The sequence below is a fragment of the Lathamus discolor genome, chromosome 8, assembly GCF_037157495.1.
Source record: "Lathamus discolor isolate bLatDis1 chromosome 8, bLatDis1.hap1, whole genome shotgun sequence".
Taxonomy (NCBI): domain Eukaryota; kingdom Metazoa; phylum Chordata; class Aves; order Psittaciformes; family Psittacidae; genus Lathamus; species Lathamus discolor.
In genome coordinates, this window is record NC_088891.1 from 15,117,085 (window position 1) to 15,137,736 (window position 20,652).

Sequence of the window (20,652 nt, forward strand, 5' to 3'; positions counted from 1 at the left end):
AAATCTCCCTGAAAACTTGCTGTGGATTTGATATTCAACATTGATTTTCACAGCCCTGGTTCAGATAGAGCTTTGGCTATTAAAGGTATTCTGACTTCAGGGGACTGGGACCCTGACTTGTGACCTTCTGCTATCCTCATTTGGAGACTGCCAGTTCTCTGCATGCTCTATTGTGTATAGAGATCAGAACTTGCTGTTAAACTCTATGGCAACTAGTCTCAAAAAACCAAAAACAGCCCAAAAACCCAACAACAAAAAAATCACCGTGACTTGAGAGGAGGAGGGGGAGAAAATTTAGTTGCTGTAGACTGTGTCAAATAGTCTTAATGATGCCAACAAGGTGAGTCTCCCACCCAGCATGCACACAGGCAGATGCTGATACAGATGAAGTTTTGTCATCTTTGCTGCTGATCCTTACTGAACAGTTAGTGATGAATATCACAGTGGTGATATCTGGCACTTCCAGATCTTTCTGTCAGACCAGTAGAAATCCTGCATGAGTCTGGACATCTCTCTTAATTAAGGGTTTCTGATCAGCTCTGACAGAATCTGCAGCAAATTAGCAGTTCATGAAGTACTCCTTCTGACATAAATAGCACATTATGAGACACTCTTCCCCCTTTTTTAATACTTTACACTGCCTGCAATAAAACACAAGTGTAGTTCTACCTAATAATGGATGGTTGGGGTTTTTTATTGGCTTTGGGTTAACATGACTGCCGTCATTCATTCTACTTGTGGATTCTGTTTAAAATAATTTATATACTCTGCTTCAGCTTTGAATCACTATGCTTTCTTCCCATCAATTTCCAGGACCACTTTTTGTTCATAAAATTCGTTTGTAATTTGTACTTCCAATATACTGCCCTGGGCGGTATGCTTCTTCACCTCAGTTCTTATCTTGTAGCCTTCTTAATCCATCCAAAGCATTTCTGCTTTTGTTTGTTTGTTTTTACATAAGCACATGTTTATATAGGGTTAACTGTAACTGCTTGGCTTATGCTGACCTAATCTGTGTATGACTTGGTTACTAAACACTCATTGTTCTCCATATCAGTCCCCAGCGTTCTTATTTTTTTATCAAGAAACAGATCTGGTCCATCTAAGAATGTGAGGTGGGCTGGTCTCCATTAGTAACAATTTCTTTCTCTTTATTGGATTTTTCATAATTACTTACACAGCTTGGGCTTTGGTCTCTTAAATGATGACAGCCTGTGCCTATCATCCCCAAACCCCCTCCAGTTTTTAAGCATGTGTGTGTTTGTACACAACAGAAGATGACATTTTCACACAACAAAGCTCTCTGCTGACTTTTCCTACCTGCTTCCTATTGTTTCATCCTTAAGTCTTCTTAATGTTGCTTCTTTGCAGACCTGATTACTCAGTTCCTTCTTAATTAAGGCTATTCTACGGTTCACCAAAACCTGTCTAGATTTCCTCATTTCTTGCGTTATTCTGCTTTTCACTCTGTGACTTCTCAAAATCTGCCCACTCCATGTACATAAGCTTTCTGAGTAGCCATCTGCTAAATATCCTCTTGTCCTTCTTAAAAAGAACAGCTTTTACAGCAATTACAGACTAGTAATAAACATAGATACTCGTGCCTTATTCCTGTTAAGAGTATTTGGATTCTAAGTTCTGTTTGTTTGTTTCTGAGGTACAAGAATATGATTTGAGGCCTGTATATTTTAAGCATCCTAGTATCCTAGTACTGTGAAAATTAACCATGGGGTCTTTCTCTTACGTAGCTCCCTTTGAAAGAATAGGTAAACTTGATCATTATTCTATATAATTTTTATTTATTTTTTCTTTTCCTGCTCAGGTGACAAATGCTCATCAGGAATCCTTAGAGAATCATGTGCGAGTGCAGGCTGCAGCCTTAGATAGCTTTAGTGAAATGAACAGCTCCTTGACATCAGCATCAATAGACTTGCAGGTACATTTTAATAGCTGTTTCACAGCTGACGTCCGCCTTTTCTGACATGGATTTAAAAGCATACATAAAACATGGATGACAGATACAGATTCTAACACTAAACAAGCCCATAAAGTACTGTCTTGGCTACCTAAGGCAGCTAATTTAGGAAGCAAAGACCAAATTCCAACACCTGTGTTTTTAAAAACCTATCAAAAATAGTGTACAATAAAGAGATGCTGATCTGCAGCAGACTAATATCATTAGGCATGTCTCTATGAAATATCTAAGGTGAAAATGTGATTTGTTTCATGTTGTGCAAAACGGTTCATCTCCTGACTGATCTCTGCCTTCACTGGTTAACAGAAATGGAAGTGGCCTGTTTGGATGCTAAACACTTGTGGGAATTTACGTACCTGTGAAATGTAGCGGGAGGGTGAAGGTGGGAATGGATTTTCTGTGTTAAAGACTTACATCTATGAGTTGAAAAACTTAATGTTCCTGCTTTCTTGTATGTCACAGTTTTTCCTCAGTCTAGTGTATTTAACATGTATAACATGGCCCTTAGAGAGAAGAAAGGAAGACTGTTGGAAGTAGCATTCATGCTGAAATATATCCATGTTCCTTCGTTAGTTTTCTTTATAGCGTTCCAGGACTTGATTTCACTAAGCATGTTCCTCATGGAAATATCTCCTGGTAAACAAAATACAACTAGAGCTATAATTTTAAACATTAAAACATGCAAAATTGTTCCCACTGCATTGATACATCAGGAAACTAAATGTTCTGTCTGTTCCATAATCGCTTGACTTATTAGTTCACCAAGTTATCTGTGATTTTTAATATGTGGTTTGCCTCTTTCCTCTAGAAAACTCTAGTTGACGTTACATTGGAGAACACTGATATAAGGGAACAAATAAGGAATTTAAAATATACGCATGAGCAATCTATGGAAAAGCTGAGAGAGAAGCAAAAGCAACTGGAAACAGCACAAATTGAAAACCAGTTACTGAAATTAAAGGTGTGTTATATAAACTCCCCTAAGAATATTGCCCAGTAAGGGCATTAGGAGTATGTTAAATTAATTCCTATGTCACATTTGTAAAGTGTTCTTCATTCTTCATGCCTTCATCATTCCCTAGAGCTGACATATTGCTGTAAATCAATACTGGTTTAATAACAAAGAATCTCAGCTGGCAGCCGTCAGTCTTTCCATAACATAGGATTGACATTCAGGGATGTTGGCACATGAAAATTTAAACCATAGAATAGTTATTAGTGTCCATTGCTGTAAGAAAAGGAATATTATAACTCTATATGGTGCTATAAGAATTTCTTCATGATGAATTTCTTTGGTATTGCACAATTTTTAATAGGTAATCTGTTAAGTCTTATGAGCGTGTGGTCCACAGATATATGCTGTAACAGCCAGTGTCTTGGAAAGAGAATTCAGCTATTCCTTTCAGAGAAATGCAAGGGAATAAAATGCAAACTGAAAAGTTTTACGTGCAGAAATCTTGACCGTGTTCTCCACTCATCTGCCAAATGTATTCCTTTAATGTCATTAAAAAAACCCCATCCAAAACAACAAAACAAAAACAAAATCAAAGCCAAAAGCAACAATAACCAAGCAAGCAAAAAACCTTCCGGAAACCTTTGCCTCTTCTAAAATTGCTCAATGTAGACTAATTTGGATATAGACTGTATCAGGATTTGTCACTGAAATTAAGGTGACTGCTGGTTTATTAATGTTTAATTTTTGAAATGAAGATGTTTCCTTTTGGCTCTCTAGTGACCTGCATTCATGCTTAGTGATGAATGGTTAAAAGAGAAGAAGGTATTTCTGCTCCTAAGGGCAGAGAACCACAGGTTAAGTCCAAGTTCAACTGAATACATAAAGACTTGTTTCTCTTTGAGCATGTCAAGGTCTGCATAACACATACCCTGCTTTAATGAGGGAAAACTTTAAATTTTGCCCTCAAAGTTGCAGTTTTAGTATGAAGTTAGTGGATAAAATACTTCATTGCTGTCTTTGAAAGTTAAACACAAAATTGCCAAGACATCTGGGATTTAATTCCAGGGGTGAATGTAAGAGGAGGGTTTGAAATCTGGGGGGATAGCAGTTGAAAAGCAGTAACTACCATATGCTGTGATTCTTTTCTGGGTAGGAGAACACACCCGTGTAGCTTATTAAGGATCTTTGGCTTATTCATACAATCATAAAAATACCTGAGGCTGGAGACGCTGCTTAAGAGTCCCATAACAGATGCCCTGATGCGCCTACCTTTTTATGCTTGTTTTTACCCTCCTCATTGCTCAAGCTGTAAGCAAAGGAATGATGGAGAGACAGTGCCAAAGATCATACTCCAGCATATCTTAAAGACTCTGGGTTTTCATTGTTGGCTTTTTCTGAATTATATGATTATTTCAGGCTTCTTGAAATGTGGAAGGTTTCTTGTTGTACTGAGAGCTAACTCCACTCACTCCCTCTCGCAAAGTACAGGTTGCTGCCCTTGCCCCAGTGCTGGTCTAGGTGAGGTGCCAAAGGAGACAACTGCAGTACAAGTAATGTTCTTCAGAGCTCAGACTCTTTTCAGAATGAAATGCACTGTTGTCAAACAGGGTAGTAAGACAGCTTGTTCCCCCCCATGCAAGATAAACACAGGGGTTTAATAAATCTTTCAGTCCTTGAAGCGGAAAAACAAACAAAAACCCCAGGAACAAGCAAGCAAACTCACAGATCCAAACCCACACCCTGAAAAAGCCCCCAGCGATACCAAAACCCTAATCATCAGAACCAGGTATTTTGTGGTTGTGTGAACTGTAGTGATCAGTGAGGAGCACTTTATTCTTCTCTCACATGACAGTGTATTCCTCCTCTTCCTGACATTTTTGTAGGACCCTCAGTGTTTCAGTAAAACCTTGTCTGATTTATAGCATCTGTAATAAAAGAACTAAGTCCTGGACTATTTTATTGATGCTTACAGAGTAGATGGGTTTAAGCTATGACTATCCTATCTGGTGTTTAATGACCGAGGGTGTGGTTCAGTCAGTGTTTTGAGCCAACAGAAGGGGGAAATCCTGTCTCTGAATTACCATTCCTGCCCTCTTCCCTGTAGCAATAGTAAAGTTTCTGGTTATGTGGTTAGAAATTAACCCTTCCACACCCTGAGAATATTAAGTCTGATTGTTCTCTAATCTGCTTTTCTTCATGGGCACCCCAGTTTTTGTGCCTACAGAAAGAGCAGTATGTGGAAAAGCAAGGGAGAGGAGGGACCATACAGCCGTGTCTTCTAGTTAACAAGACATGCTTAGGTCCAGCTTGAAGTAATTATTTCTTTGAGGCTCATGATCATTTAGAAACAATAGTTGAGTCTAGACCGTCTCTAATCTATGCTTCTTTAAAATGAGGGGAGACAAATATCTCTTCAATGGGAAACAAGTGATTTGGGTCTGTCACAGAAGGGCTTAGTAAAGAGTCAGGTCTTGGATGAGCAATAACTAGTTAAATTCAGACAATGTGAAACTTGATGAAATGGTAACTTCTACAAACTCCAATTACTTATATATTGGCAGAGTATTGTAAATGGTCTTGATGCAAATGAAAATCTGCTTCAGCAGCGTCAAATTTATAACAAGGTGGAGCTGAAGTTCAAAGTGCTACTCTCACATCATGTGAACTTCACTCCTCCTGCTACCAGCAGTGCTGTACTGACTGACAGGTCAACTTTCCTCTCTCATAGGTGGAATCGTCGCAGGAAGCCAATGCTGAAGTCATGAGAGAGATGACAAGAAAACTGTACAGTCAGTATGAGGAAAAAATGCGAGAAGAGGAGCAGAAACATAAAGCTGAGAAAGAAATCCTCCTAGTATGTACAATCAGTCTGTAAGAGCAGTGCTTAGCTTGGGTGTTTCTAAATTACTTAATACTCCAGAGCTGACGTGTGTTCCTTCACACTGTTCACTTCTCTGTGAACTAGTCATGCCAAGGTTACTAAGCTTTCCAAGCTTTTGTGATTGAAGGACTAAGAAAACAATGTGTTCAAACACAGTAACAGTGATGATAATGTAGATTTCAAAATTTGATATGGAGTAAGTTGCGGGTTTTGACTTTTGATTCTCTTTAAAAAAGGGGAAAGGAAAACATAATGTCCAATTTTAGTTATAGTTTAAGAAGAGAGGGAACAACTTAACTGGATACTACTGGAGGAAGAATTCTTCCTGTTCCCTGTTTTCCCTCCACTCCCAAGTAAAACCTTTCTATGAGCAGTTAGTCACTGCATTCTTCTAGCAGATAAAGTAGATAATGATGGAAACTGAAGGTAGATTCCCCAGTCTCCTGATATTGTTTTATATATAAGGAAAGTACAAAGCTGAACGTAGCAAACCTTGGTGTCTAAAATCCTATCTTCTGCAACAGCATATTTTTCTTATGTTGTTACTCATGGCATTCTCAGAAGGGAAAACAAATATCTAAGAAATGGGTAAAAGTTTTCCTCAGATTTTCATAATGATGTTTTAAAATGCACTTCAAAATACCCCAGATCTTTTGTTCTATACATTTCACCTTTAAGGTCACAACTCTTCCAGACTTCTGGGCAGATAAAGTGAAAAGCTTTGAGCTCTGCTTGAAAGCTATTATCCTGGCTCCGTGGGATGTTAATGTGACTGTAAACGTTCTTATTTGAAGGAAGAAACAAATCGGCTTCTGAAGGCTATTGAAGAGGCAAATAAGAAGATGCAGATTACAGAAACAAGCATACAAGAAAAAGACCAGAGAATCGGTGAGCTGGACCGGCTGATTGAACGCATGGAAGAGGTATGAGAGTTAGTTGGGTACTGACTTTATATGAAATATAGAAGTGCATGGAGGAAATGAGTTTCTTTTTTCCCTTTCCCTTTTCCATTTCCACTGCTCAGTACCCTGATCAGTGACATACCATTGCTGTTTGCATCTATCTTAATTATTGTATCCATATAAGTAAATGGACCTGGTCTACCACAAAGACACTAAGATTAAGTGGTTCTTCTATCTTTGTAGTGGTCTTTATAGTCAGGGCTACCTAAAGTGCCAACATTTATTTATTAAATTAACCATTATTTTAAAAAGAGAGTTTTAAAAGACCATTCAGTCTTCCTTCAGTGTGCAAGGTCTCCTAAGTCTAATGATCCAAAGTCTCTTAAAATTGCTGTTTGTAGGTTCACGGGGTGCACAGAGTTTTGCATGGGGATAGATGAGGAACTGACTGAGAGCATAAATTGGGGTTGTTGGTTGATGAGAAGCTCAACATGACCCAGCTGTGTGTGCTTGAAGCCCAGAAACCAACCATGTTCTGGGCTGCATCCAAAGGAGCATGACCAGGTTGAGGGAGAGGATTCTATCCCTCTACTCCACTCTCATGAGACCCCACCTAGGGTACTGTCTTCAGCTTTGGGGTCCCCAACACAAGAGGGATGTGAACCTGCTTGAGCGAGTCCAGAGGAGACCACAAAGATAATCAAAGGGCTGGAGCACCTTTCCTATGAACACAAGCTGAGAGAATTGGGCTTGTTCAGCCTGGAGAAGAGAGGGGCTACAGGCAGACCTTAGAGCAGGTTTCCAGTACCAAATCTTGATCTGATATTTAAGGTCCCTTCCAACCCAAACAGTTATGATTCAATGATTGATTAAAATGTACTTGGTTAGCAATAGATACTTCTATTTAGCTATTTATAGTCCTGATTGGAATTGTATCTCCGAATTTCTCCACTTGGGGATGAAACGCTAAACTGAAACCTTCAGACGAAAATGTCTTGAGGGTTTTTTTGTGGGTATCTAACAGCCATTTAATCTTCCATGCTGATATCTTATTTAGGTTATAGCTCAGAATAATTTGAGGAAAGAATTAAAAAAATCATTTTTACTGCCTTTTACTCCAAAACTTAGGTTCTTCCTTTCCTGCTGGTATTAAAAAGCATTTAATTATTCCTTTCCCTGGCTAAATATTCCCTACCAAACCGTAATTGAGAGCAAGTTTTTGACAATTTAATTTTAAAGCTCTGAGACACTTACCACTTGTGACACTGTCAAGCGTGACACTTTTGTAAAACTAGTTGTAGTCCTTTTTGCATTGCTTCATTGTATTTCCTTATTTCCCTTCTTCTCTTTCATGGGATACACTCCAGGGCAAAACTCAGACTAGTCATCAAATTACTATTATTTTAATGTATTGTTAAGCCTAAAAGCATTTCCTCTTAGTTTTCTGGTATCATTCCCCTAACTGAGAATGAATGTAACTGTTTAGTCCTCAGACTGAATAGTGTCACCCTAGACAGCATAAGAGTAGCCCTTCCAAAAGACTTCAGTGCTCTCGGATGTACTTTGGCATTTCTCATTTCATTTAATAGCAGGCATCTCATAATCTTTAAAGATCTGTGCTTTGCTATCTAAAATACAGAAGCAGAGAGCATTCTAGTAAGTGAAGGGATGATGATCTTCTGTTCTTACACATGAAGTGTTTTTTCCAATAGCTTAAACTTAAGTATAGTAAATATCTGTTACCAAGAAATAGATTTTTACGAGCCTGTCTTGTTGGCTTGACTGAGTAGTCTAATGTGCATTTGTATTGAGCCTCTTTTATCTAATGCTTGCAAATCTATTAGCAGAACTAGTGATTATACTGAGAAGTCGTTCAGCTTAATATGCCCTTTAGCAGCTCCATTAATTTAATCTGGGCTTCTCCCTACAATTTGTATTTTGCAGTGAATAAAAGATTGCAGTATAGTTCTTAAGTACAGATGAGTTTCTACATGTTGGTTATTTAATTTGCTCTTATCTGGCCAATACTTGCAGAATAAAACCAAATGCCTCTTAAATTCCCATTAAAGTGGACAGCAGACTCCTCTGTTAGTTTGTGTTGACTCAGTCCCCAAAGCCTCATAGGTTTTTCACAGGCGCTGTGCTGGTGGACACCTGTAAATTAAACAAGAATATTCTGGGGAAGAAAACAGAGCATTTTCTTTTACCTCAGCCTTGGATTGAGAGATTTTTTGAAGGGATAACTTGGAAGATTTTACATTTATGTAGTTTAAGATTGTGATGACTCATCTTTTTATTCAAAATCCTCAGTTTCAAGTACAACTGTACATCTTCAAAAAGGAAATTGAAAACTCTGATCTTATTTCCATGCATAGCTGGGAATTGGATTTTATTCTTATGCGTCCTGTGCGCCTTCATGAATTTTGTTTAATCAGTTTCTATTTTAATTTCACAAATGATCTTTTGAATTGCAATGAAATATGCTTTATGAAGCCTTTATGTTTCGACACACGGATAACTGAAGGATAACATTTCTTGTTTAGGAACGTCACCAGCTGCAAAAGCAACTTGAACTGAATGAAATGCAGATATCTGGAGCAAAAGCCGAAAACAACTCCGACACTGAAAGGTGTGATATGTCTTGTCTGTGGAACCTGTAGTATTGCTAAGAAACTTTAGGGGGTGGTTGGTTTGTTTTTTGAAGACACATGAATTTTATTTTATCTATCTAAAATTGCAGTCTTGTAGGGATTGTCCAGCTGAATGTAAGCTTATTTACACATAAAATATCAAGAGGATTAATTTTTTCAACAAACCCCCCACTTTGATACATCTTTCTTAAAAATTGTTTGCAAACATGCATAAAAGAGGGAAAGCAGGAAATATATTTAAGGCTTGAAGGAGCTGGCCTATACATGTGGTGCACATTAACGTATGCACATGAACAAAGTGAAGGTGTGGAAGAGATCTGTCATGTAGCATCACAGTGCAGAAATAAGCTACAAAGTTATTTGGGTAATGTAAGGTCAATATTACTGGCAGTGAGTTCTCTGTGAATGGTTGTTCTCAAAAGCATGAAGCTTAGAAGAAAGATCTAGTAGTGTGGTGGCATCTGGATGTGCTGTTTCTGCCCACAGATGGCATAAGCATCCATTACTATTTATTTGAGGCTGACAGAGCATCATTACCAGGCAAAAGAAAAGTTCAAGCAAAGCCAAAGGCAAAGTTTCAAGGGAAATCTATCCAGCACTGAAATAGCATAACTGCCGTTTGAGTGAAAATTGCATCTGCCATTTAAAAGTTTATATGACACTACTGAAGTAGGTAAAGATGAATCGTAAGTAGAGACTGAATGATTGTTCTTGATAACAACTTCTATTTCTGTGGCACCAAGAAGTAAAGTTTTAAGGTTTTGGCATCCCACTGTTCTTTAGGAAGCATAACATAAAAGGAGGTCCTTGCTGACAGCATCTCACTGCCTAGTTGTATTGATCTATAACCAGCTTATCTGGTTTAAGGGTAATAACAGCTTTTCACATCAGCTTGTTATAATAATAATTTAAAGTGAGCAGATATTGCATGCAACGTATAATATGGAGATGAAAGATAATTGCTTTCTTCCTTTACCTCTGCATAACAGATACTCTTCTCGCTTCAGTGGATCCTGCCCTGGCCACTCAGCATGAAAAGTTATGCTGCAGTATAAAGAGTAAAGGCAGTGTTCAGACAAGAGTTTGTGAAGTTCAGGGGTGCACAGAGTTTCAATTTATGCAATGCAAGCAGTGAATGTGGGTTCAGATGCTGAAGTTCTTAAGTTCTCTTTATGCATCTGTACCTGACCAGACACTTGAGCTCCACCTGAGGAAGGACCTTTTTTACATGGCTCCATTGCCATCAGTGCTTAAAATTTTGAATCTTTCAATGAGAGACCAAATATGTGTTACAGTTGCAATCAAAATGTAAATTGTGGTTTTGTGGGACCTTAACGTACAGGACTGAAAAACCTGCAGCACTGCCTTGCTTTTTTTGAGTCCTTGTCAAAGTGCTGCAGTTATAGTTCTGTAGAGTACTTCACTGCTAACAGAGACTTTCTGGGGGGAAACAGCTTTCACAGTCATTCACTGAAACCTTGTCATGCAGTTTGCCATCTGCTGCTTTGCCTTTGTATGGTTGTTCTAATTGCAGCTTCAACAGTTTCTTCTGCTGTGCACAGACCAAGATGAAAAGAGCCTTTTTGGTTTTGATTCCCCTCCTCCACTTCTCAAATTCTGTCCAGTGCTGAATCTAAGAGTACAAAAGTTTACTTTGTAAGCAAGCAATTGCTTTCTTCGAAGAATTGCAAGAATTGTACATTCAGATAAAAGTGGAGGCTCTCATGGCCATCATGCCCAAAACTTACTGAAACGCTTCCCTCCTGTGTCTTTGTGTATTCTAAAACTCCTTTTCTGGTAAGCTGTGAAACCAGCTTGTGGCAAGAGTTCTGCGGGTCTTCAGTTTTGTTCTTAAACAGATTTGAAGAAATGCAGAATCTATCTAAAGAGTCATTCATGCAAACTTAAAACATTCACCACACTTCCTGCTTTTGATGAGTTAATATTACTCCAGTATTAACTCCAGAATACTAACTCCAGTTATTATATATAGTTATTAATACTAACTCCAGTATATTCTGCTGCTGTTGACAACTATGCCAAATCCTCAACTGTAGTGGCAGAGCTTTGAAAAGGATGCCAGCAGATGTGCTTCCTGGCTTTTACTTAGTATGCATTTCCGAAAAGATTTCAGGTGATAATAACTCAAGATAAATGTGGTTTTTGGTGATTTGTAGTGGTAGGACAAGTGGAAATGGGTTTAAACTTAAACAGGGGAAGTTCAGGTTAGATATAAGGAAGAAGTTCTTTACTGTGAGGGTGGTGAGGCACTGGAACAGGGTGTCCAAATAGTGGTGAGTGCTTCATCCCTGTCAGGCTGGGCAGAGCATTGCACAACATGGTCTAGCGCGAGGTGTCCCTGTCCATAGCAGGGGGTTGGAACTAGATGATCTTAAGGTCCTTTCCAACTCCAACCATTCTGTGATTCTGTGATAAAGATCTAGTTATGTAAATGCTTTTCACTTCAAGGAAAAACAGACATCTTAAGGAGGTGAGCTTTATCACATTGTTTAAGTGTCAGCACTTCAGGCTCTGAGTAAGCAAGCCAGTATGCGACACAAAGGTGGGTTAACTTGGGTGGAGACAGCCACTTTGACTAAAAGACTACCATTAAAATGTACCTTGGACAAACTGACATCTGTCAGCGAATATGACTTGCCTACTCCTTGACCTAGTCTTCCGGATTTATAGTGGGATTGTGGAGCTTGTTCTTGTTTTGCTTTTATTGCATAGATTCCCACTCATATGCTTAATTCTTCCATGTTTTGCTAGGTCACAGCATTTGGAGGAGGTAGCAGCTAGCCTAAGAGAGAGAATCAAACATCTGGATGATATGGTCCACTGTCAACAGAAGAAAGTCAAGCACATGGTTGAGGAGGTGAGATCTAGTAAAACAATTTTAAGCCTTTTGAGGGAACACTGTTTTACATAATCCAAAGAGAGCTCTGTTCTGTGTGCAATTTCCTTATGCCACCTTAGTTGCAAACACAATGAAAGATGAGCTAGTGAAGCAGAAAGACTAGGTGAAAGCAGTTTAATCTAGTGAGTATGGTTTATACACTGTGATTTTTAGGCTGACGCTAATTCTGGAACTCCTTATGGCAGTCCAGGAAATACACATACAACTTGCAACTTAATTTGAAGCATGCAGAACGTAACTGCAGAAACAGTGCAGACTGCTCATTAAGGGTTTCCTTCCTGTACAGACATGGAAGGCAAAAACTGCCTTTATTTTTTAACTATTTTTCTTTTTTCAATGTGGTTCCTCACAGGAATAGCCAGGCAAACAGTTTTTCACCGCTCATCTTTTTCACCCTAGTCTGGGGCATCGTTATCAGCTAAGGCTGATAAAAATTCCTGTAAAACTTTTAAGTGGCTTTCTGCTGGAAAGTGGCTTTAAGTTACACACTGCCTACATGCCAATAACTTGTTCAGCAGTCAGAAGGCTGTGATTGCAAGGATCTGTGTTTCTCCAAGTGGATGAAAGAATGACATGGGAAATAGGTAAATTAAGTTTAAACTGGAGCTTTACAAAGCAGACTGACAGCACTATTACACAAGCCTTGCACAGAGGAGAGGCACTCATGAAATATCTTTTATTTGTATTTGACATCACACATTCACAAAATCAAATGTTTGGAAATCATTCTAACCTAAGGCATTCTTTCTGCATTCACAATGTGCTACAATAGAATTTCTGATTAGACATGGTGCTTTTCCATTTTTATCAAGGTGGAATTTATATATAAATACCTAAATGCCTACATCTCTTTTGTTTTATAAGATTCTGATGTAGTCCTGCTGCACGACCCGATGTGTGATACTAAGGGTCTTTTACACAGAGGCATGCAAAAGTATCTCTTTGCATTAAATTTCTTCTGTCATCAGTATAACTAGTATAAAGTCTTGAGGTTTTGTTTCTAGTTCAGCTTGCCATTTTCACGATTTTCAAACATCACAGCAGGTGGTCAAAAACTGAGCTAACACTTTATACCATGGTATTCTATTCAGAAAAACATTTCCATTCTAATAATCCAATCCATCGATTTAATGGATTATGGGAACAATTATTTAATGTGTTTTGTATATCTGTAAGGCAACCGTCATATTACCAGGTTTTTTTTGTTCTAACCAAAAGTTCTAAAGGACTTGCCACTTTGCGATACATGTGGCAACCCAAATGATTCTGGTAATATGAAATAATAGTAACTGGCCCAAGATTTATACAAGTAATAGCTTGCTGATTCCTTTTAACCTATCTCTGCTGGTGCCTTCACATACACAGAAGGCCCTTCCAGATCTTTTTGTTACCCTGTTTAACAAGTAGAATGTTAGGTGACCAAATGGTTATTTAGCTGTCTCAGTATTACCTAGCTTGATGTTAAACTACCTTCTTCTCAAAATCAATTAAATATCTGTACAAATCCTTGACTGCCATGTAGCCAGCACTTTTGTGTTCTCTCCTTTAGTCCTTGTGTGTGTTAGCTTTTCTTTTAATTCCATTTCCTTGATAACTGCATGAACACCTGTAGCTACATCTGTGTGATGTAACTGAAGTTACTGAATCTAACTAAAGATTCCTGTAACATAAGTTTGGTCACGTCAGATGGTACTAAATACATTAGGCACTTAATGTTTTTTGTGCTGTCCATGGGTTGTGTTTGTACTGTGTTTGAGGAAATACATATGATACAGTTGGCAGGCACTATTATAAACTGGACTCTTTTCATTAAAGGTCTAAAAATAGCAGCTTTAATAGTACAGAGGAGGGTAACTGTCTACCATGGGGGAAGATTGAAAGCACTGCAGATGTTTGTGCCCTGAGCTATCCACACATGTGGTATTTTTCATGATTTTGTGCTCTTCTCTGAGTAAACATTAAAAAACTATTTTTAGGCTTACTTTAAGCAACACTTGCTAACTATGCCATAGAAGCTGAGAAATCTAAACTAATAAGCAACATCACTAAAGATGTTGTACATTAAAGATGTACATCATTACAAGAGTAAATAGGAAAGACTGTGTAATTGTGCTACTGTTTAACTCCCAGAAAATATGTTCATCAGGGTATACATGAGCACAAACCCCCCCTACTTAAATTTAACTAAATGTGGAATGTAACCCATAGGAATATCTAAAAAAGTGTCATGAAAACCTACCATGTTACTCATTACTGAATACTTTCATGGCTGCTGTCTGTAAAATAACATTCCATTTTAGGGTTTGTGAGGGCATTATAATGATCAATAACTTGCATTTAAATCATATAATTGAGAAAGAATTATCAAAGCAGCTAGATAGCCTGCTTTCTGAAACACTTAGTGCCTCTGTTGATGAGAAGAGACTGATAAGAGGCTAACATGGGAAACTCAGAAGAGAAGTGGAAAGAAAGTCATCAAAATTATGAGAAGTATTGTGCTAGATGATGAAACAAAGCTACTGTATGAACTAAGTGAGAAGGATGGCTAAGCCTAGGCATGCTTGACTACAGAATGAGCTTTATTTAGTATTAAGCTTGGTATATTTGGACAGAGACTTCAAGTATGAGGGGTTTATTTTTTCAGTGTAATCCACAACAGGTTTATGCTGTTATCATCTCCAATAGAAAGTGCAGCTACAGAAATGATGAATTATTTCAGTGGGGTGCTGAATAAAAAGATTTGCTGCTTCAAACTCATACAGAGAACTGTCAAAATTGAACAAGTGCTGAGATGAATATGCTGGCTGAAAAATCACAAAATAGGTTGCTCTTCAGGCCTTTTTAGAGAAAGATGATGGATTGTTGGCAAGTGACAGATGCAGGGCATTCTGCAAAAGAGCAGCAAGCAGTAAGGAGGAAGTGAAAGAGAAACTTTATAGTGGAGTTTTGCGATGCAGTAGGCAGCTCTAACACCTCCAGTGCTGTCTGATGGCAAATGCGTTAGGAGGCTGTGGTCAGTTCTAATCTAGGCATGCATGAAAGGGGATGCTGGCAGAGAAGCACCAAACGTAGGAGGCCATGGAGGAAGAGTATTAAAGCCTCCCTTTTTGAGGACCCATCTTGTTGGTACTGAATGCAGTAGATGTGTGACCTAGGGAACTGAGCCCAGGCGAAGAAGAACTATCACAATTCCATGTGCTTATACTCCTTAGTGAAGAAATAATTTGCTTCTGGTTTTTTTTTATCTGAAAAGAAGTCCTTCCATCTCAGGCGTTAATAAAGCATTTGCCAACCTGACCTAGTCAGACCAGACATAAATTAAATAGGAGCATGGAAAATAACTTTCAGAAAAAAATAAATGGAAGAAATTAAATGGAAGTTTGCTGGACTCGGTAACTTTCAACATCTCTGCATGTTAGATCCCACGCACAGGGATCAGGGATTCACAGCCTCATAGGGATTCTCTGGTGTGAGAGCCAAGATCACAGCCCATTAGAGCACCAGCTGAGCAGAAAATTATCCTACATTGTCTTAAAGCCTCATGTTCTTGTTAGAGGTTGCAGATGATTTAAGGCTGACAGATTTATCCCTGCTTTGAACCTGTTTGTTAAGTAAATCTGTTTGTTCTCAGCTTAGTGCAGTACACTTGATATAAAATGCAGGACTTTGTTTGGCAGATGTGTGGAAACCCAGCCCGTTTCTCATACTATTTGTACATAGCAGGCTTTCAAAAAAGCCTTCTCAAAAGATTCAGACAGATGGCCAGAGTGGGTCACCCAGAGCTCAGTGGTGAAATCGGTGAACATTAGTAGGTATGGGGTTTTTTTCAGCTCTTGTCTTTGTAGCCCTCTTAAAATACAGCTGGACAGAGGGGGACTTTCAGAGACAATCCAGGGAAAAGCTAGTTCGATCACAGGAAAAATCTGCAGGAAGACTCATGGTGTGAAAGGTGGAACTGTGCTAATTTTGGGCCCTTCCACTACAGAGTTTCCAATGCAGAGACAGAACTGGGCAGGCAGAGGCAGGCACAGAGGTGCAATAGGAGGGCAAGAGACGCTGTTACCACATTGTTTCTTGCAGGGATGAAATTGCTTTTGCTTTTTGTGAGAGTGCTGGAAGCTTGTCTTTTATGCTATCTATTTGATATGGTCAGTCAGTTTATCCTGTGTGTGCCATTCTAGGAGGTGGGAGAGAGTTTAGTGTAATGTAAAGCTAGAAGTCTTCAAATGAAATACAAAACATTCATTTTAAATCTGCAACAGATGTTTTTTCTGGCTTTATCTCAATTTCAAAGAGAGATTTCAGAGAGCTTTGATTTTGAGATCTGTGCAATTGACATTGAAATAGATTACCATTTCATGGCACAATAAGCTTATTTTATATGTAATATTGTTTCATTGTTGAGAAGCAGGAGAGGGAAGGAAATAAGCATTTACATTTTGTAAGCAAGGTGAGTGGGTTGACACAGATACAAGGAGCTGCTGTAAAGGGTACTGAGAAGAGAAAAGGATATTTGATTCCATGCCAAGAAATTATCTACAAAACTCAGATGTCACATGAAATTCCCCTAACTACTGAATTGAACTGTCTCTAGGTCATGGCCCATGAGCTGTTCTCCACCTTTAGTCTGAGATTCGTTGGATAATAAATGGTGACCAAACCCCAGGGAGAAGTTGTATCCTGTTCTGTTGTAGAAGATACTTGTACGAAGGACAAAGTGCTAATGAGCAAATGATATCCCAGATACTGAAGATACTTTGTATTATGCAAGTGGGGAATAAAGAAGAAATTTTCCCACCGAAGACTTAATAACCAGCTGAAAGCTTCTGCAGCAAGATACTCCAACTCCAGATACACAGCAAAATATTCCAGTTTTAATATGGAAGTGAAGTTTCAATTTTAGGTAAAGTAAAAGAAGCCACAGAGAAGCATAAGGGATGAGAAGATGGAATTACCAGCCACAGACAGATGCCATTTTTTTATTAATCAAAATCTGCTTTGCATAGTACCTACAGTAAAACCCAAATCAACAACAAAACACACAACAGCAAATGCAGAAAGAGAAACCCATCCTCGGAGCTGGGAGGAAGAAGATAAATGGCAGAACATAAATAACTCACCACCCCCCTGTTCAAGTGTTTGGCACGCCTCAGTGGACTTGAGCAATGCAGTATGTTGCTTATCTTTTGGCAGAAGTAGAATCACTGCTGGTGTTTGGTGAGAGTGTTTATACATGCATAGCATCAGCTGTTTCAGCTGAGAATTGCCTGGCCAAGTCATTAATTAGAAAACTTGCACATTACTAAGGTAGCTCTTAATAAAGTGGGTTGAACTGTTAGACAATGCGCCAATGTTTATAATTCATTAGGGCATCTAGGCCCTGTGGGCCTGCTTTAGCAATAGATGTACATCAGAGACTGATGTAATGGGTTCATCCAGCTCGTTAGTTTAGGAAGGTCTCTATGCTGGTGCATTAACTTAAATCAATCAGTTGTTACTTTTTCTTTAAATATGAGTTTTAAAATAAAAAAAGGTACTGAGGGGCTCAAGTGATTTAAGGAAGCTTAAAAGGCGAAGGTGCTCATTCCTATTCACTGTATTATGTTCCCTGAAAAAAATCTCAGCACTCTTGTCTTGCCCCTGAGAATTCCTGCTTAAGGTCCAGTGAAATACTGGACTGAGAAAAATCCAGTTCTCCTTGTACAGCAATTATCTCTGAGAGTTCAGGCTGATGTTGCAATGTCTTGCCTGTCTTGTTTTGTGTCACATATTATGTGTTTGTCCTCTGTTTAGTCATATTTATGACCAGTTTGTTAATGTCTGCACCAGTGTTACAGGTGTCCAATCCATGAATGGTAGACGAATAAGGAAAATGCAGGATACTTAAATAATATGTAACTCTTAAATATATTGACACTGTCATGTTCTGACAAATCTTTTGAACTAATGGATGGTAATATCAAGTGGCAATTGTTGACTGAGATTATCTAACAGCTGAATCTGTTCCAATCCAATAGATCACTCTATATTTCAAGCCTCCAGAACTGTGTCTAAGTACACAGAATAAAGTTTGCTATTTCATATATTTTATATAAAGGCTCTACAATTGGACACAACTGGAATTTTCTCCTAAAATGTTTTTTCCTTCTGCTTGAATAGCTTTGTAATTCTGTTGACTTCCCTTCTAATACCACTACTCACATCTCCAACATTTCTCTAGAGACTCTTCTAAGTTTTGCAGTTCTCCTTTTGACTGTTCTTCTTAGGTGTTCTATCTGTGAGACCAATTTAATGCTGTTGACTCTTACATCTAGCTTTCCATCTTATTGAAGCAAACTTTAGTTGATTGGTGGAACAAGAGAAATTCAGAAGTGCAGCACTTCCTAGAAAGTCCATTCAAGTATCATGACGATTTTTTCTGGTATTTGAGGAGAGGTATTGGAGACTATAAGGTGCAGTAGTGAGAAAGAAACAGATTTTCTTTGATAGGATGAGCAAGATTAATTTAATTTTCTGGGAGCTGCTCCAAGATAAAGTAACAATCTGGAACTCAAGGGAGTTTCAGAGAAATGACCTCTGAAAAAGATTTCATAAGGAAGCAAAAGCATGGAGGTGGTAACAGCAATAGGACTGAATCAAGGAGGAGGAAGCTTGAAAAGGAGTGCTGTGGTCATATTAATCCTGAGCCAGTGGATAAATTCAGGATGATAACATTGCCTGTGAGGCTTTATGTGCTGATTCAGGTCATTGGAAATTGCAGTGGGTATGTGAAATACAAGCTACACACCCAACACAGTCTGCAGGGAACTTCATGGATCCTGCCATGATGGGGAGAGATCAGGTGTCCTTCCTGCGTCTGACAGCAGGGATTGAAATGGGGTGGCTGAAGGGCTGAGCTCACACGCACCCTGCTGCGCTGGCCTGTCACCAGGCACAGAGACCCTGAGCAGCATGCACGTACTGGGTGACGGAGCCACAGTTCTTATCTCCTAGTTGTTACAGCACTGGGGGAATGCTCCCCAGCCCCTGGGGTGGCCTAAGAGCACAGATGCCCCTCAGTCACTGACAGACCAGATAAATTATGAACTGTAGCTTGGGCCTTGTAGCTCTTCCCTTCCCAGGTTTGGAATAATCAAGCATTTCCCAAGTTTGGGAGAAGTGAAAGCAGGAATAATGAATACGGTGGGGTGGGAGAGATAAGAGATAATCAAGTGATAGGTAAAAGGGTGATGGTGTGGTCTAGGGTTGCTATATTCACATTTCTACTGTTAGCAATTCACGTTTCTATTGTTTTGAAATGGAGAACCTGAGAGGGTAGTTCTGCAAAAGCCAGATTTGGGAGCAAGTTGCTGAGCTGGCAGTGAGGTGAAATGCTGAAGTCTAAAGGTACAGGTTGAGGTGGATTATAGACCTTGGTTATTGGGCAAAGAAAACATAGGAACATCTTGGTGATAGTTACGTCTTGGAGTCAGTCCAGAAGTGACTGAGGTTCAAGAGTCAGTCTATGGGAATTGAGAGTCTTTGATTTACAGGCATTTGTTTCTGACCCTAGACTATTATGGCCACCACATGGGCCCTCAGTTCAGGGTTGTGTTTGACCTATCTTACTTCTCCTTTCCTTCTCCTTACCTTATATTCAACCAAAAGGCAAAACCTATTGCTCTGTCAACTGCTAGTTGTTCTCTTGCTTTATACAACTCCTTGAAACAAAGACACTCTCAAGACTTGGGTTTGTCCAGTACAGGTTTATGGTGCTGTAAGTGTTATCATCTTATTTTAGTTTGCCATAACTTTCTTATGCAAAAACAAAAATGACGTTAAGTAGCATGGCATGGATTTTATTCTTGAAGTGCTTTTACCCAATATCAGCATTATGACCCAGTGTTCTTGTTATATTCCTCTCGTAAATGAAAGCATCACTTTTACTTTTGCAATGTGACATACATAAATGTATTGATTTAAGGTTGTATTTTATTTAGTATATTTAATATAGTAATATATGAATACATAAGCCCCTAAAGTTGGTCCTGTTTTCCTGTGCCATATCCCCTCAAGGGTTAATCACATCAGGTTTGCTCACTCCTGGTGCTAATGGCATAAGATGATGTGTACTCAAGTCCATATTCAGTAAATAAACTTTTTTTGTAGTAAACTACTCTGGTGGGATGTGTCATCTGTCAGGCATGTGGGTAGGTTTAAAGGTGTGTCTTAACTTTGGAAGTTGATTCAGACCTTGGACTGCAGTAGCTGCTGAGATAACTAGTTGGCCATGTGTCTGGGGGTGCAGCATTCTGTATGAAGTAATACAGGTGCCCTGCTACAGTCTGGCCCTGCTTTCCTTCTGCAAGGGCCTCACAAGGTAGCTCTG

The 20,652-nt window shown here is 38.9% G+C and overlaps 1 protein-coding gene across 1 annotated transcript in view; it reads left to right on the forward strand.

Moving 5' to 3' along the window:
• The window catches only part of MYZAP (myocardial zonula adherens protein), a 59,135-nt gene that overhangs the window by 19,978 nt on the left and 18,505 nt on the right, over positions 1-20,652 (forward strand). The window contains exons 5-10 of the mRNA XM_065688368.1: positions 1,823-1,936; positions 2,784-2,936; positions 5,659-5,784; positions 6,606-6,734; positions 9,257-9,342; positions 12,137-12,242. Coding sequence (XP_065544440.1) covers positions 1,823-1,936; positions 2,784-2,936; positions 5,659-5,784; positions 6,606-6,734; positions 9,257-9,342; positions 12,137-12,242 — 714 coding nt within the window. The remainder of the gene's footprint in view (positions 1-1,822; positions 1,937-2,783; positions 2,937-5,658; positions 5,785-6,605; positions 6,735-9,256; positions 9,343-12,136; positions 12,243-20,652) is intronic.